The sequence below is a fragment of the Anoplolepis gracilipes genome, chromosome 10, assembly GCF_047496725.1.
Source record: "Anoplolepis gracilipes chromosome 10, ASM4749672v1, whole genome shotgun sequence".
Taxonomy (NCBI): domain Eukaryota; kingdom Metazoa; phylum Arthropoda; class Insecta; order Hymenoptera; family Formicidae; genus Anoplolepis; species Anoplolepis gracilipes.
In genome coordinates, this window is record NC_132979.1 from 2457443 (window position 1) to 2471287 (window position 13845).

Here is a 13845-nt window from a genome sequence, read left to right on the forward strand (position 1 = left end):
GTAAGTATAAAGTTGTATCGGCGTCAGAGTTTCGATAGGTTTCGCGACCGTAATATCCGGGGGACATTTCAAGATGTTGTTTGTTTTTCTAGCGCATAAGTACGGCAAGCGGTGACGGCAAACACTACTGTTATCCGCACTTTACGTGTGCCGTTGACACGGAGAACATCAAAAGAGTGTTCAACGATTGCCGAGACATCATCCAGCGGATGCACCTGCGTCAATACGAGCTCTTGTGACTTCGTTCCTGCCGATGTTTCCTGTTATCATCCGTTAACCTGACCGTCACACTCGTGCTGCGCCTCGAGCTATAATCGCTGCGAGCAAAAGCGAATGAGCGAACCCGCGAGATTCGTCGCGAGAGTATTCGTCGCCAATCAGGTAACGCGCACGCCGAGGGCTTCCTTCGGGATCGGAAAGCGTAGCTGGCAGGACGGACGACCGCGTTTATCGAGAACTCGCCAGCAGACACTGTCACTGAGAGAGAAAGAGAGAGACAGGACTCTGCGAATCGATCGCTCTTACTTCTTTTCGACGACAAGATTCAGAAAGATGAGCCGGTACGCCGATATATATATATATATATATGTATGTATATATATATATATATATATATATATATATATACTGCTGCTGCATCTCTCTGCACCGTCTGAAATCTGTCTCTCGCGAATAAAGTGTTCCCTCTCACGTGGAATAAATCGTGCAAACTGCACGTCGATATGCCGACCACCGACCGCGTGTCTCGCTCCGCAGTCGTTCGACGAAAATGAACGAGCGGCCCCTGTAGGGGGCGTATTCTCGAACGGTCAATCGACTCTCCTTTGAGTTAAATGAAAGAGTGTGCTGAACACTCGTCGTCGTCGTCGTCATCCGAACGACGATGACGGGAATGAAACTCTCGCGCTCGATCGTGCGTATGAACCATTTACCTCGTTAATTTTATTCCTATTCGCGTGTAATTCCGTTGAGGAACGCGCGAATTACCTGTCGTAAACGTGGGCCAACGTCGTCATCGGGTGTGATTCGAGTGACGATCCTCTTCTCGTTCAACACACTCTTGACGTGAATTATTATCGTTATCAGCTTAGCATTAAGGATGTTTCCTAAGACTTAGGCGAACCTCTCCGGTGAAAAGAAAAAAAAAAAAGAAGAAAAACTGTTATCGTTTTTAACTTTCTCCCCTTTACTCGTTTTCGAATCTCCGCTACTACCTTGCCTAGCTCCTTCTTACATCTCTCTTAGAATCTCCGCGTTATCTCTCCCGTTTTCTTCTTTTCCTTTCGTTGAGCTTTCGGCTTTCGAATCTCGATCCTTTTTATTATTATCATTGGCCCGACCCGTACGAGTCTCAGCCGCGCCCTTTTTACGAGAAGAGTATTTTGTGACATTTTACAGTATTTCGAAGAGCGTTTTAATTATATAAATATGTATCGAGTATGTACAGGGTGACCGTCCACGGATTCTCATCGTTTTTTACGTACATTTCTTATCGATCGAGGTCTCTCACGGATATGGACTTTTCTCCCCCCCCCCTTTTTTCCATTACTGACGTATATATACTGTAAATGGAGTTACTTTTTTTTAGTTTCTCTGTACTTAGGCACGCGCACTACCGCAACAGTAATAACGTCTGTATATTCTAGCCCACGTAAATGAAGTGTGCCACGTTCAAGTTCTTCGTTACCATGCATGCAAATATAATTTTGCGGTACGTTGCACGCACAACGTTTTAAACTCGTGTAAAAATTTAATTGTTTTACTTTGCCACTGAATTTGCATCTCACTTTCGGAGAGATCGTCGCGCCCCGATGATACGTTGATGGTAACGTGTACAAATTTTTACGCGACTGACCCGACAGTCAATCATGGTGCATCATTTTTACGGCAAATGCCCCAGGTCTGATGTGCAAGAATTTTATCTCCCACACGCCTTCATAATTACATCCACTTCCCTCGTCGTCGCTACTTAAATATCCTGTACTGATAAATCATCTATCATTTTTTCTCTTTAAATTAAAAATTTTTTACATACTTTACTTGACATTACGTTAAAATATAACAAAATGCTTGCGTGCCAATGACATATATACATAGATCAAGTGACGTTTTAAAAAAGAGACTTTAATTGACAATTGGTCTACCAGCCATCTTTCTATCGAAAATGCGAAAATCGAATATCTTTTTACTATAGTATTTAATTATTAAAAGTTTGCATATTTATTTATAATTATTTATAATAATTTTGTAAAGAGAGAGAAAGAGAAGAGCTATATTTTAATGGCATGTATCAAGTCTTAAAAGTTTAGTATCGTGTATTAAAATAATTTGCTGTAATAATATATTGATGAAGAGGAAAGAAAATGTAACGCATAATATTAAGAAATAATGTATCTTGCTTATCTAGCTTAATAAAAATAATCGTGCATTGGAAAGAGAAGAAAGATTTCAAAGAAAGCCTTTGGGCATTTACATTGTCAAATACCGATTCAAATCTTGTTTCAGAAGAATGTTTGATCTATGTGCGTATATCATTGCGTACTCGTGTTTCAAGGGTATAATGCGTATACGATAGACACATCGTAATAATATGTTTTGTACATGTACATCATCCTATATACGATTGTCGTCTATAAAAGATTCTGCGGGATCAAAAGAGAGAATAATAATTTTCCATATAATTGCGCACACATAAAGCATGCACACACATCACACACTTTGCACGATTAACCCTTTAGCTTTAACATATAAACTCGAATTATTGCAGCAAAATTTTAAATCGATATAATCTTTTCATGATTTTTTAAGCTTTTTATTATTTATCATGTATAGCTTTTTTACAATAAATATAGACTTTTTACATCGTGCTCGCAATGCATTTCTATCTTGTTTTCAAAGAAACTCTTTTAAAGTGCTGCAGCCAAAGGGTTAATATCGATTATCGACACGCCATGCTTTTTACAAAAATAATGGAATTAAAGCGAGTAAAGTAAAAGTCAAGAGTGAAATGAGCGAGGTTTTGTGTAGTATGCTGTAATACACTCTGCCGTTATTCCTATTCTTTTTGATTAATTGTCCTTACATAATCATTTATAATCTATTCTTTCCGTCATAACGGCCGGTATACATGGCTATACATATTGGACTAATTTTACGTTCGATTCACAAAACTATTTTTAATACTCTAGTATCGGAAGAATTTTGTTCTCGATTATCTTTATAAACGATTACGCGACTCGATCTTTGACCTCGCCGTTTTATTCAGTGACATTAACGCCGTGTTTTATCCGCATTTGCTGTTTTAATCTATTAAATTAATATCTTAAACGCGATTCTTGCACTTCTTTTCATCGTGACTCGACGAGAATAGGAATTTCGGGGCATTACATAACTGGTATCCTCTACATGCCGACGTGTCCACAACTACGTAACTGTAATTTCATATATCGATGTACGTGTATAAATACGTAGAGTGGTACGAATAAGGCGATCACAAACATTTCGCCGAAACGAAATTCTTCTCTGCTCTTTTTTTTTTTTTCTTTTTTTTTTTGCGTGATAGATAAAATCAAATGTATGTAACGTTTCGTCAGATTTAGCGTCCGTAACACGATGTTTATTAAATTGGAAAAATTCTAATCTGACTCTGTAAATTGTAAATGTACAGCGATACAAATCACTTTGGCGGAGAAAGGGAATGATGACAGCCGCCTCGTTCGTGTCACTATGTACACTTGCATCTGTCGTACTAGTACATAATAGACACACAAGAGCCATAGTTTGTAACGTTATTTATAACTTCGCGAAACGTTATTTTTACTATGTGACTGACATGACTGAGAGGGAGAGAAAGAGAAAAAGAGAAAGAAAGAAAAGAGAGAGAGAGAGAGAGAGAGAGAGAGAGCGAGAGGTGTGTGTGTGAGAAGAGATCGAGCGAAGAGAATCTCTCTTTGCTCGATTATTATCTATCGACAACTTCCGTGAAACTTAAATGTTCACACCCGGCACAAAGTCAAGTAGAAGCGAGTGTAACGAGAGTAATCTCGCCGCGGGTATTCTCGTTCCTATATGTCCCCCTTTTCCCCTTTCTCTTTTCCTTTTTCCATAGTATACGAAAATACGCTCTGATTTCTGATTTCGAGAGGTTTACGTAGCGACGTCGAACGGAAATTAGCGCGAGCAAGAGACAAATCGATGCCACGTAATAACGAATTTCTATTGTCCACGTTAGAAAGAGAAAAAGTGTGTGTATGTGTGTGTGGGTGAAAGAGAGAGAGAGAGATACACGCAAGAACGACGTCGCTATTATTCTCATAGACTATAAAAAAGGAAGAATTCACGAGTGTTGATATATCGTTTGTATGCATTTGTGCATATGTGTGTGTGAGAGTGCGTGCGTGTACGCAAAACGAGGTAGAGGATGCGATGTGCCGAATAAAGTCGAGTTACGTGGCCACGATTATGTATAGCGCAACATACACACACACACACACACATATATATATATATATATATATATATATATACACACACATATATATATACATACGCCGAGATCGCACAAGTTTTTCTTTTCTTTTTTTCCGTACGTAAACTGAAAAAAGCGACATGCGAATATCTATATATATATGCATATTATATATGTACATCCATACATACATGTATGTATATGTATAATATTTCGTAGGCGCGCGCAGATATATTATTATTTGTAAATAATTAACGACAGTGTTAGATTCCGTGACAAAGAGCAATGACGTTATGATTTTGGACGTTCGAAGGATAGCGTGTCTCGTCTTATTAATTTAAATCGAGGAACAAGCTATATATGAATAAATAATGGTAGGGGAGGTCATCGCGTCGAATCCCGATGAAACGTCGTCACTCGTTGACGATCCAGCGCGAGATAAACAACAGCGATTGTCTCGTGTGAAAAGCGACCGTGAACGCGATTTAAGCCGACGATCAGCGGCGCGTAAAAGAAAGCAATCGATGCTACAAACGCCAATCGTTGATAAAGAAAAAAAAAAAAAGAAAGAATAAATGCAGCACACGTTGTCCGCGAAGCGCATTATTGTTTCGTCCTTAGCAATATTCTTTGTGGACCACGTCGCGGATTATGTAGCCTTAAATAGCGAAAGTGAAAGTAGACGTGTGTAATTAATTGGAATTAGCGTAACTGAAACGCGGGCAGACACGTGAGGAAAATCTGAGGTAACCGCCAGTGAGGAACTATAATTGCTATTGCGGTAACTATCGATACATTCAGCGATCTGCGGCTCGGTTGTACTAATATTAACCCGATTAGCCATTCTTTTTTAACGTAAAAAATGAAGGAACTAAAACAGATAATGCAGAAATCTATTAATAAAAAAAAAATTTTTAAGAAAGATTTTTAAGAGTCTAAAATATTAGAATGACACGATATATATATATATATATATATATATATATATATATATATATATATTTTACGCATATATATTTTTTTTAGAAATTTGCGTTGACTATACAAGTTAAAGATGGCTAACCCGGATTATGTCAGTATAACTTAGCTTACGTAATTTATAATGCGATAGTTGAAAACTCGAAATCCGCTGCGAAATTCGAGAGTGTTATGCATTTCCAATGGAAGCACGAAACGTCTACTGATCGCGTGCACGTGGCTGGATGCTACGTGTCACGGATTAAGATTAGATCACGAGCGAATCATTATTGTCGTTACGCTGTTATTCAATAAACAATCTCCTCGCATTGTCGCAAATTTTATTAAAAGTGTGAATAGTATCATTGTAACATTAATTATATTAATTATTGTGTCATCGCGTGACGGACGACAGTCGTGAATCATTATTAGCTGACCTACTGTAAGTAGCGGCTTGTGCGAGTTTTTCCGCGTCGACGGAAGATTTGCAGAATCGAGTTAAATTATGCACAAAAAAAAAATCTCAAAAGTTCACACAGACTCGTGATGAAATCGTTTGATCGACGTACGACATCCGAGCGCGACTTTGCTTTTGTAAGAGATTTATCTCGTGAAATTTTATATATCCTAGTTTTATATATATTAATGTTTTTCAATTCTGAAAGAGAGTTTTTTTGCGATTTGTTTTTCGAAAAATTGAAACCAAAAATTTAATTTTATTACGTGAACTAGTATGCGTTTTTCATTCAATCAGGAGCGTCAGAAGCAACTGCGTAAGAATTTCCGTTAGATAAAATTTATATTAGAGCACACGCGCTTGCAATTCCACGTTACCATCTGTCACGAATAAACCGTATTTGACGATTAGTTTTAAATAACGAGCTACGATCTAACGCCAGAGATATACTTTGCTCTTGGACGATTTCATCGACGGGTTCGGAAACGTCATATTTGACAAGTCTTATCGTTCGGTATATATATATATATATATATATTTGTTTTATGTTTATTAAAATTTTAAGAGAATGCAGGATGCCCCTTTTAATTTTTTATTTGTTGACAGCTGCTCGAAATACGAGTTTCTTTGGAAAATGCAAATTTCTCTCATTTCGAATCTCGATATCTTCGATAAAATCGTTCAAATGTGGCATAATCTTTCGGAGCTGGGCCGGTGCACTATCTCTTATCGCTCTTCCAATCGCGGAGAGAGAAAGGAAATGTTCCATTATCTTGTATCTATATCATGGTTCCACCATGGTTCCATAGTGAATCGTGCCTTTCTATACTTTTTCTCAGTCATTTCGTTGATTCTTCGTCATTTGTCGGAAAATTCGATTTTTTTCGATCATGATAGGTAAATTAGAGAAACGTGGAGCGATCTTGCGTTTGTCGTACAACATAATAAAGTTAATATTTAATTTTCGATAACATCACACATATAAAAATCTGATTTCTACATAGATATGTCATATGATATCAAAAAATATCGCGCACGTGCAATATTATTTTTTTTTTTAAACTTTTTACAAGTTGTTTTATTTTTTTTTTTTATGTAATCTCGTAAATTATTACATACATACATTAATGAATTTCTAATGTAAGATCGCTTCGTCGTTTTAGGGAAAAATTTGAGAAGCAAGAGAAAGAAGCTACTTGTGCCTCGAGCGCGTCATCTATTCTAGAAATTAAGTAATTAATCGAAATGATGTCATTTATATAAGGATATATGTGTGGTTGAACGATCGTCAGTGCTATTTGAAATTTGACTTTTTCTAGTCTTCGATAGCGGTTCGCTGGGCTCCACATTTTTATAAAGCGTAAAGTATCGCCGTTAAATATACATCATCGCGCGTTTAATGGTATATATAATAAGAGAGAGAGATATATATATATACAGAGAGAGAGAGAGAGAGAGAGAGAGAGAGAAAAAGAATATATGTGTGTGAGAGAAAGAGAAACATATGGGGTTCATTTATCATATCTTAAAGAGCAAATATATTCAATAAACTATATAAGAGGCGACTGCGAAATATTGAAGCAAAGAATCACGATTGGAAAAGAGTGACGTACACTACGTCATTCTATAAAGATAATCATCTTTAATCCAAACTGTTTTTGACAACAAAAATGATAGCTTGCATAATTGATTGCATCGCGTAAATATGAAAGAAACATCAAAGGAAGAAACTAGGAAAAAAAGTTGCGATTAGCTCATCAATAATATCAATCAATAACGTTTCCTCGTACCCCCTTTTCTCTCGTATCCTTAATTCATTCGTTATTGCGTGTCTCTTAGAAAGATGTCTAGTTGAAGACTTAAAGATGAATTATTCTTATTATTATTATCATCGATGCAAGAGAGAGAGAGAGAGAGAGGGAGAAGTGAAAGCGTAGGTATCTCTTTGGTGGTAACATTTATATACATATATATAAATGTCACCATCAAATAAGTGCTATATTAATTTAGGTGTGATTGAATGACGCAAGTCAAGAATGAGAGTACGCGATGTGAGTGACTGGTGAACTCGTGAAATTCGTTAGGAAATCAAATTCGTATTGTTCGTGCCACGATTTCCATCAACTTCGATTATACTCACCACCGTGGCTTTGTAATTCCAAAAGGAATTACATCGATATGCAGAAAGAGAGAGAGAGAGAGAAAGAGAGGAAGAGGGGAAGGAGATGAGGTGGATTAATAGTACCTCGCGTACAGTGCAATTAACAAAGATAAAAAAAAATATATATATATACACATATATTATGCTGCCGTATATAAAGTACGCAAAACGATCAAACATACACGGTGGAGGCACGTGACGTGCATGTACATCTGCTGGTGTCATTCAAATGCAAATCGTGGAACGAACAAGTAGGATAATGACAGATATATATAAATAAATATATATATATATATATATATATATATATATATATATATATAAATATTATATAAATATATAAATACAATTCATTGAATCAATCATGGATCGAATGTGCGTTGCGTATATCCTGAATGGTGTGCGTATGGTATTGCGTGCGTGTATTAAACATGTTACTAGATAACGAGGAAAATATTTCATTCTCATTCTGTGATGACTGTCTACTGAATACAAGAGGCGAGAAGAGAATAAGAAATGTTTACATAAAGTCTTAAGGCTAATGGATTAATCAATTGATTTAGCGAATAAAAATTTAATTAACAGTCGTTGTACTAATTGCGCAAATGAGAGAGATAGAGAAAAAGGAGATATGAATCTTTATAGACGTAAGAAGATGCGTGTGTATGTGTCTCTCGTTCGTTACGTATGTGAAGAAGATGCGAATACGATAAACACGTCGCGCGCAAACATAGGACTTTAATATGTTAAAAGAAAAACCGAGAACACACACGTTGTATCCGAGTTGCGGCGAGAAGAGAGAACAGTATGATTTGTATACTGTATAACTTTAGTCGTTTATCATTGCTTTCGAGAATATATAAGAGTTATGTGTGTATAAATTATTATGTGTAATTAAACAGAAGTCATTTAGTAAATTTCTTATAAGCGTATATATTATAAATACAGAGAAAAAAAAAACACAACCACACACATACACACACAATGTCGTGCATACGCGCGCGACACTCCACACAAGTACGTACACGTTATAAAAAAAAATTACAGTAGCAAACAGCCGCTGTATCCATACATTTGTTTGAGTAAAATAGTAATGATACGATTATGCAAATTTATAACGATACAATAAATACTTACCGTACGTCTTACATAAATGGCAGATGCCTCTGTCGCAATCGACTGTGGGGCCCAATTTTTACAGGGCGTGTCTGTCTGTCTGTCTGTCTGGATGTATATACAAAGTATTCCATTTTAAATGATGTACTATCTTTGAATTTATTAGTGATGTCGAAAAATATTTCAAACAAAAACTGAATAATTAAATATTTGATACGATTTTTTCTGTAGGTATAGATTAGTGAAGTATAATGAAGTATAGTTAGTTAGAGCGAAAAGTTGCATCTTGAAAAAATTCGCAAAAGTGTACGCATATAAAGTATATATTAAAAAAACAAAATTTTGACACGCATATTTTTTTCTATATCTTCTTCTACAAAAGAAAAAGTATCGTATTAGATATGCTCTTTTCGAAATCGTTCAATTCTTGTCTGAAACATATTTTGTTCACCAAATTATCATAATTTCAAAGATATTTGCATACATCATTTCAAATAGAGCATTGTGTGTGTGTACATTTTTTCGCATATCTCGTTTGAACGTATCGCACAAAGAAAAATACACACAATTTTCTTTTCATACTCTTACGTTTAAATATATCTCCATATGAGCTTAACGCAATGATTTTGTACAAATGCAAAAGTTCAAGAAATTTTCATAAATATAAAAAAAGAGCAAAAAAATATACGTAACAGCGATAATATAGTATATCGTATTACAAACATTAATAATGTTATAAATAGTATTGCGAGATTTAATTAGAGTTTAAATTGTTAAATATCCATGAATGAGTATTTCGTTTCTAACGCTCCGCTATATGAGTTTTTAAGAACGCGATCTGCGCTCTGGATTCTAATGCGGCCAATTCTGCTACAACAGGAGCCATTTGTTGAACATGATTTTCGTAATTGGAACCTATAAGGTACGAGAGAAACGTTTTAATAATAGTCTCATTGTACACGCAATACGAAAAACGATATTACATACCCATTGCCATTCTCTTTTCGCCATACGTAACTTTTCCATCAAATTCGTTTAGCGGTACCTTTATCTCTGATCCGACTTGTTGAATTGTCACATTCAAATGATCTTCAATGTCCGCCAAATACTGCAAATGTTTTAGTTGATTATTAAGTTTTGTATAAATATAAAATTTATCTTGCACACGCGTGAGCTCTCTTTTTTGAGAGATAAAGATCAAATTGTACTTACTTGAGGCTCGTTGTACCACGTGCAACAACCACCTTGATTAGTCAGATTGGTATTTTGACAGTTTCTCCCACGAGAAGGACACCATTCACCATGATACCACACTTTCTCCGGCACACTACTGACCAAAGAGATTGCCAAACCCATTCTCTCGGCTCTGCCGACTCGTCCGATGCGATGCACGTAATTGGACTTTTCATCGGGAAGAGTTATGTTTATCACTGCAAAAATGACATGGATAACGTGATCTGGAGTTTCTCCATAAAAAAATTTGGCTCGATCGAATTACTTACTAAAAGGTAATCCGGTGATATCCAATCCTCTGGCCGCTACGTCGGTACAGATCAAGAATTTCACCTCCTGACGTTTGAACCTCTCCAGATTGGCCTTACGCTCCGCGGGCTTCCTATCTCCGTGCAAACACACGCATGAGAACTGCTGTGCGCCGGCCTGCTTCAGATATCTCTCGAGATTATCGCAATCGAGTTTCGTCCTGCAAAATATCAACGCCCGATCCATCTTGTGCTCCTTGATAGCGCGTACGCAGTACTCTCCCTTAAGTATCTTCACGGCCTCCGACAATGTCTCTGTAAGATGAGTGAGTGAGTATCAAGTCATATCGATTTCGTTACTTTTGTCGAGTGAAAATATAATTATGGTTATCATCTAACCGGCAGTATTGTTGCCTGGTCTCACGTTATCTCTCGCGTGTACACCGTCGGTTTGAACGCAATTTCTCAGATTATACCAGGATTTGTCCTTCTGCGGATCTACCACTACTACGACATGATGCACAGTCTCGGGCACTGCGTCTTCGCCTTTTAGATCTACCCAAGTTGGAAAATGCATCAAACGTTCCTACAATCAAAAATTCAAATTATTCAAAATTTGATAACTTTTATTTATATTATATTGATCAATGTTAGATACGCGTCTCGATTCAAACTTACAGCCATTTTTTTAACTTCGAATGCGTGTAACGTCGCCGAGCACACAATCATTTGCAGTCTCTTGCCATCCGACGTAATTTTTGGAATCTGCCTGTGCAAGCGATCGATAAGTTCGGTGTAACCTTGCTTCAACAATCCGTCAGCTTCGTCCAGCACAAAGAACCTTGAAACATTATATATTATTTTACCCGTGTTATTTTTTTTTTGTAGTTGAGCGACATATTACCTGCAGTGCGTTAGTAATAAGTAACCGCCTTGTATAAGATCCTCTAGACGTCCAGGAGTCGCGACGACTATGTCTACACCAGAGTTTAAAGTGGCAATCTGTTCTTTCACGTTCACTCCACCGATAACGAGCAGCTCTCTGATCGTTGGATCCTTCAAGTGTATTTTGAACTGAAAAAAAATTATGAGGTCATTTCATTAATATCACATATGATTTCAATGACAAAATTTCATTCAAATTCTCATTCACCTTCTGGATTTGATTGTAGGTTTGTTCAGCTAATTCGCGAGAGGGCTCTATGATAATTGCTTGAGGGGCGTTATTTGTCGGTTTACCGCTTTCTTTTGATTGATTCCGATTGCTGTTGACGAGATTGCATTTGACGGATTCCTTCGGAGCTGACGACACGGCTACATAGTCATTTGGAGGCGGATGTTTAAAAGGTTGCGCTCCAAAATTGAAAGCCATCTCGGCATTTTTTAGCACGACGGCCGGATAGTAAATCTGCGACTTTTGTTGCGCGTTTAACGTAAACGCGACACCCAAGTCCACACCGTTTTTGGTAAATTTTATTTCACCCCTCGCTAAATCGAGGAAACAGCCGATCACATCGTGCATCCCAAAGGCCTCCCCATAATTGTCAAACTGTTTCGCGTTCGATTTCTTTCCAGTACCGCCAAATCCATAACCGAATCTATCTGTTCCTAAATCTAAAGCAGCCTGTTCCAAGAACGAGAGGATTATATAATATAAGGACTTTAAAAGAGTGACAATTACATAAAAATACTAACCTGAGACGTAGACCAACCCACTCGACATAAACCTTCGTCAGTAACTGTGGCCTCAAAAAAGTACATGCCATTTCCTGAAATTCCTTTATTCGCACGGCAACCATGCCATTCTTTTTGCTCTCTACTTTGACATCTTAAACCATCTGGTGTTACTGCCAAGGCTGATCCTCTGTCAAACAGACTCAATCCCCAGTTTGCAGCTGTAAGATGGCAAAGTATTTGTACTTTCCAACACTGAACTTTATGCGTAACGTAACGCTTATAACTGTCACAACTCAATACACACATTGTTGAGTCTGCGCAACAACTCCGGCTCCTTTTCCAGATTCCAAATCTTTGAGAGTTTCCCAGACTATTTGCAAAATAGGCAAACAAAAGGCACCAGTTTTTCCACTGCCAGTTTCCGCAGCCATCAGTACATCTCCACCACCCAGAATCAATGGAATAGCCTCAGCTTGAACGTCGGTTGGCAGTCTGTAATTTACAATCTCTTGAAGAAGTAATCAGAGTAAGCAGTAATCTTACTTATTGTTGGATCTTTTTTCAGTTACATTTATTTTCAAAATAAAAATCACAGTTTTACTCACGTCCAGTCTATCTCATCGACTGCCTTTCCTATCTCTGGCAAAACACCCATTTCTAAAACATGAGAAAATTAATATATATAATATGTGATCGACATGATACAACATATGATACAATAAGTATTATACAAAAATTACTGATACCTTTGAATTGATATTTTACATTGAAATTACAAATAATTTGTCATGAATGTCTCACCTTCAAAGGCAGTCATTTTCCTTAATTATATTTTCCTGAATACGTGAAAAACGAAAATGTTCCCGGCAAATTGCGGCCGATCAGCTGTTCTCGTGACGTCTCGTATAATTTCGTCTCTTCATGTATAAGGGTACGTTCAGAAATCATACCCATGGGGGATAAAAGGAACAAAGAGTTCTTTGTTCTGATTGGTCAATGAAACTCTACTCTACCCTACGAGTAAGATTTTTGAACGCATCCTAAAGACATTAGTGACGTGACGTCACCGGCAAATATCATACATACCAACACATGCATGTGTAATGTCGTATCTCATATATCGTATAGGATTATGTGCCGCTTGATAAATAAAATGTTTTTGTAATGTAACGAGAGTAAATGAGTGATTCCCGCGGATGAAGATCCGAGATTCAAAAGCATTTTGGCGGAGATGATACTTGGCATCGCTTTTAGATTCATTGAAAGATAGCACCACGAAAATGACGCCTAAACGGAAGGCAAGTACTGTTACAGGTTATGATGTAAAGTATGCAAGTTTTTCATACAACTTTTGTATATTAGCTTTATTCACATTATTATTATATAATATTATACTAGTTTACTTGCGAGTCAATTGTTCTTTTTCTATCATATTTCATTTTTTCTCTCTTCAAGATATACGTTTACTTCATTTTAAATGTAGAATCTGTAACAGAAAGTTACAGTTGTATTACAAACGATTCTGCAT

The 13845-nt window shown here is 36.9% G+C and overlaps 3 protein-coding genes across 7 annotated transcripts in view; 2 read left to right on the forward strand and 1 right to left on the reverse strand.

Moving 5' to 3' along the window:
• Galphas (G protein alpha s subunit) overlaps positions 1 to 8081 on the forward strand; it is a 33514-nt gene extending 25433 nt beyond the window's left edge. For both annotated transcript variants that reach the window (XM_072900552.1, XM_072900553.1), the window contains one exon: positions 93 to 8081. In XM_072900552.1, coding sequence (XP_072756653.1) covers positions 93 to 239 — 147 coding nt within the window. In that variant the 3' untranslated portion in view covers positions 240 to 8081. The remainder of the gene's footprint in view (positions 1 to 92) is intronic.
• Positions 6956 to 13233, reverse strand: Ddx1 (ATP-dependent RNA helicase Ddx1). Its single transcript, XM_072900538.1, has 12 exons — positions 13119 to 13233; positions 12923 to 12974; positions 12622 to 12809; positions 12336 to 12535; positions 11794 to 12264; positions 11545 to 11714; positions 11319 to 11481; positions 11040 to 11226; positions 10662 to 10955; positions 10372 to 10589; positions 10147 to 10267; positions 6956 to 10074 (listed from the first exon to the last, which is right to left on the reverse strand). The coding sequence occupies exons 1-12, from the start codon at positions 13132 to 13134 to the stop codon at positions 9962 to 9964; spliced, it is 2193 nt and encodes a 730-aa protein (XP_072756639.1). The 5' UTR covers positions 13135 to 13233; the 3' UTR covers positions 6956 to 9961.
• Positions 13234 to 13359: 126 nt separating this feature from the next.
• The window catches only part of Chm (lysine acetyltransferase chameau), a 34762-nt gene continuing 34276 nt past the window's right edge, over positions 13360 to 13845 (forward strand). Inside the window, exon 1 of one of the 4 annotated variants that reach the window (XM_072900532.1) lies at positions 13360 to 13615. In XM_072900532.1, the coding sequence (XP_072756633.1) occupies positions 13598 to 13615 (18 nt within the window). In that variant the 5' untranslated portion in view covers positions 13360 to 13597. The remainder of the gene's footprint in view (positions 13616 to 13845) is intronic. The other 3 variants (XM_072900530.1, XM_072900531.1, XM_072900533.1) reach the window with 3 other exon arrangements.